Source organism: Cyprinodon variegatus, unplaced genomic scaffold, assembly GCF_000732505.1.
Source record: "Cyprinodon variegatus isolate N-32 unplaced genomic scaffold, C_variegatus-1.0 Scaffold801, whole genome shotgun sequence".
NCBI lineage: Eukaryota > Metazoa > Chordata > Actinopteri > Cyprinodontiformes > Cyprinodontidae > Cyprinodon > Cyprinodon variegatus.
In genome coordinates, this window is record NW_015151254.1 from 297,974 (window position 1) to 302,066 (window position 4,093).

The 4,093-nt window shown below is 36.1% G+C and overlaps 1 protein-coding gene across 1 annotated transcript in view; it reads right to left on the minus strand.

Moving 5' to 3' along the window:
- Window positions 1-223: 223 nt before the first annotated feature.
- The window catches only part of LOC107098695 (cytosolic sulfotransferase 2-like), a 5,103-nt gene continuing 1,233 nt past the window's right edge, over window positions 224-4,093 (minus strand). Inside the window, exons 5-8 of the mRNA XM_015396485.1 lie at window positions 1,158-1,284; window positions 962-1,059; window positions 698-872; window positions 224-594 (exon numbers count right to left, since the gene is read on the minus strand). Coding sequence (XP_015251971.1) covers window positions 482-594; window positions 698-872; window positions 962-1,059; window positions 1,158-1,284 — 513 coding nt within the window. The 3' untranslated portion in view covers window positions 224-481. The remainder of the gene's footprint in view (window positions 595-697; window positions 873-961; window positions 1,060-1,157; window positions 1,285-4,093) is intronic.

Sequence of the window (4,093 nt, forward strand, 5' to 3'; positions counted from 1 at the left end):
CTCCAGAAAAAACACTGGAAAAAATCAAAATCTAGATAAGTCATATTTTCTTAAAATAAGTGAATTTTTTCTTGAATTGAGGAGGTAAGTGAGACACTGCCAATGGAACAAGACAATTTACATTTAAAATGGGAAAAAACAATTGCATTGTCTTATTTTCAGTGCATATTATCTAATCATCTTATTTTAAGCGTAGAAATACTCATTCCATTGGCATCTTAGTATCTTATTTACGTGCTCAAATTAAGGTTAAATACACTTAATCTAAGAAATGTTGACTTCTTTCTTGATCATTTTTGCAGTGAAGAAAATGTTTTTATTTTCGGAGCTTCTTATAAGAAGATAAATTAAGTTATTTAGAAAAAAGTCAACGTTATGTTTGAAATGGTTCACATTGGTCCTTTTACATTTGAGATTTCATGTCTCTGAATTTCATAAATGATCTAATTATGAGATTATCTTAGATGTACCAAAGGCCAGCTCAGATCTCAGTCCGAAACTGAAGCGTAGGATCGTTCATCTTGTTTTTGTAGTCCTCTTCAAACAGTTCATTCTGGGCCACAGTAAAGTGGTTTTTCCAGTCACCAACTTTTCCTGGAAAAAAACCCCAAATAAGCTACCGGTATTTATTTATTTCTTCCAAACACCTTCCCTTCATATACATATTATATATATATATATATAAAATAGAGGTTACCTTTCCTCAAGAACGGAGAAATGTTGAAATCCAAGAAATTAAGTTTGGAGCAGTTTGTCATTTCATTGTTTTTCATGTTATCAAAGTGGACTAGCTCTAGAATGGCCTGTTTCTCTTCAGCTGATGGAGATAAACCGAGGAAGGAGCAAAGTTTGTCTAATTCTGCCTCAGTGTCCTAGAAACACACAGTCATATATCACATGTTGACCAAAACAGTAAAAAAAAAAAAAAAAAAAAACAAACACAGGCAGTCAGATAAATTACCTCAGCTATATCTTCGTAGAACATGTAATGAAGTTTTGGATAGCTCTTCTTCTTGTTCCACCAGTTTCCCACATGGTCATACCAGGAACCGTACAACACTAAGATACAAAACAACCCAGAAAAAGAAAAATCAACACCACCAAAGGAAAAAAAAGATTACAAAAAAAAAAATATTTTATACACATTTTCGATTTACTCTGTCCATCCAGGAACCTCTGGAAATAGCTGCTCCATTCCCCAGGCTCTGGCTGCACTTGATTCATGCGGTCAAAGTGGTAAAAAGACACCATGTTGTCCTTCGCGTTGCGTGCAACATATACAATCTAACAAAAGAAGAAAAAACTCAACTGCACAGTAACTTTTACATGAAATCAGACAATCATGCTACAACCTTCTACATAATAAATAGTGTTGCACCGATACCGATACCAGTATCGAGCCGGGCCCTGATCCAGCACAAAAATTTTGGTATCGGTATTGGCGAGTACCAACAAATAGGCTACTGATACCATTTTGAGAGCCAAAAGTTTATTCAACTATTGTCACCAATTCCAGGTAGGCAATAAAAAGTTCTACTGGATTCACTTTGTATTAGTCTTTTTCCTGCTTCACAAAGGTAGGCAGCAGCTTGACAAAGCCATGATGGCAATTATTTTACATTCAAGTAGTATGCAGTTCTCCATATATACACACACACATCAGTTTCACACAGATGGTATCGGTAGTACTCTAATTGAGGGGGGATGGCATCCCCATTTGTAAAATAAAATCATCCCCCTTCTTAAATAACCACTCCCCCATACCATCCCCTGTAACATTTTATCACTGAATGTGTACATTTCTAATATATATCAACAGTAATGGCAATATTGTTGCCCTTTCAACATTTGGCAGGCTGTACGCTTACAAGTAGCCTGACCAAATTACGGTGGCCCAGAGGGCACACGCGATTTCATTTTCGACCTCAGTGGCGCAACCAGTGGAGCAAGTGACGGTGTTCTGAGCTGCATCATGGCCAAGCGGCAAAGATAACGTGATTGGAGGAACTTCATTATTAAGAAAGCCAATCTTGCCAAACTGTATAGATACTGCGTTAAAACTATCTCACAGAATACTGACACCTGCTGGACATTTAAAGACACTACAGGCAGCTGATCTGACAAGACTAAACTGAATTAATTTGATCACCTAGTACAATGATATAATAGACGTTATTGTAGGCTATATAGTATTATTTCATATCTATGTTTAAATTGAAAATATCTTTTATATTTTTTGATGCAGCTAATAAATAATGTAAACATATTATGTTAAAATTTAGGGGGAAATGTAAATGAGGATACTTGTGACTAGGATTTTAAACATATTTTTAAAAGAATAAGTACAGAAAAAACAGTAAATGATCAATAAGTTCATCTGAAATTAACTTTTATTCAGATAAGTTGAGTGATAACTCAGAGGATGATACAACGAGAAAATTAAAATAAAAACGCAACATTCCTGTTCCTTTTAGGCTGCTACAAAATTATTTATCATTTTAATAATAAACCGCAAAAGATGAGAAATTTTTTTAGCAGATGCATTTTGTTGACAGATACGTTTTTAGACAGAGTTTAGTGTGTCAGTCAGTTAAAAAAAAAAAATAATCCTGTATTGGTCACATGACTTTCTTGAAACAACACCTGACATGTAACAAACATACCATGCATCTTGCTTTAGATTAATAGACTATAATAATTAGGCTATGTAGGCATAAATAAATAAATAATCCACCACCCCCCTTCTTTTTTTTTTCACAACTTGACGACTGGGTATCAGCATGGTATCGATGGACTGGCTGTGCCAACACTGCACAGCCAGGTTATCGTTATTGGGGCCAAAAAATGGCATCGGCGCATCACTAATAATAAACAACAAAAGGTTACAGTATTTGGTGTTTAAGAGGCAATACCCAAACAATGAGGAAAGTTAACATAAAAGCATACATGGGGAACATTTTGAGCTCTTAAGTGCTTTGTTTTCTCTTTATGGATCACATCCAAAATAAATTGTTTCCTTTTATTTAGTTGCACAAAATAAAATTAGGAAATATGTTCTTTAAATTTTAAGGTCTCCCTCGAAAAAGAGATTTTATCTCAAGGGACTTCCTGGTAAAATAAAGGTTAAATAAAAAATAAAAATAAAATGTCTAAACCTAAGAAGGAGCTGGAGGAGCATGGTATATTGCTGGCCTCCTTCTTTCAGTGTAAATTTGAAACTAAACTGAAGAACTGCCACAAATCTTTATAGGCCATTATCAGCAGGCCATTTTCGACATGTGATTAATTTCAATAAAAAAAAAAATCCATTAAAAATCATAAAAATATCTATTATGATCCCAAAGAAGTCAACCCGTTTCCCTCTGCAGGGAATTCAACCTGAAAAAAGTAAAAAAAAATAGAAAGGTGATTAGGTGAAAAGTTTTACTGAAACATTTTTTAGGATTTTAGTGCCTAGACCATGGCAGTGTACATTTACAATGAATTTTACTTTGATCACATGGGATGAAGTGCTACAGCTTGAAACTGGTGGTGAAACTAAGATGGTATGAAGACGGATGCCAGCCGGACCAATGCGCAGGTTGGATGATGACCAAGCATGAAGTGACAGTGGTGAGAAAAAACTCCCATTGGGAAGAAATCTCTGGCAAACCCAGGCTCAACATGGTGGTCTTCTGGTGGACTGGTTGGGATGCCTTGTGAAAGCAGTACAGGTACTGGGAATTACTTTAAACGGGGGAAAGCAGTAGCAAAGAGGAGGAGCCAGAGGAGCATGCAAGGAAGGTGGAGAAGGTGATGGAGGAGGGATGACATGGAGTCTGACATGCGATCCAACTCAGATGCTTGTTGGTGGCAGGTTGAGCTGTTGATTGAAGTCTTTTAAGGAAACTAAACCTTAGAGAAATTACCTTTCGGTTTCACAAACTGAGGTTTGTTTGTCTGCCGGAATGATGGAGAAGATAGATGGATGACTTATGGAGCACATGTAGACACTGAATTGAAGGATCCCTAAAGCGGGCCCATGGGGAACGCCACTTTGGATTTTTGTGATGTAAACTTAGTGCTCTTGGACAATTAAAGGATATTAAGATAA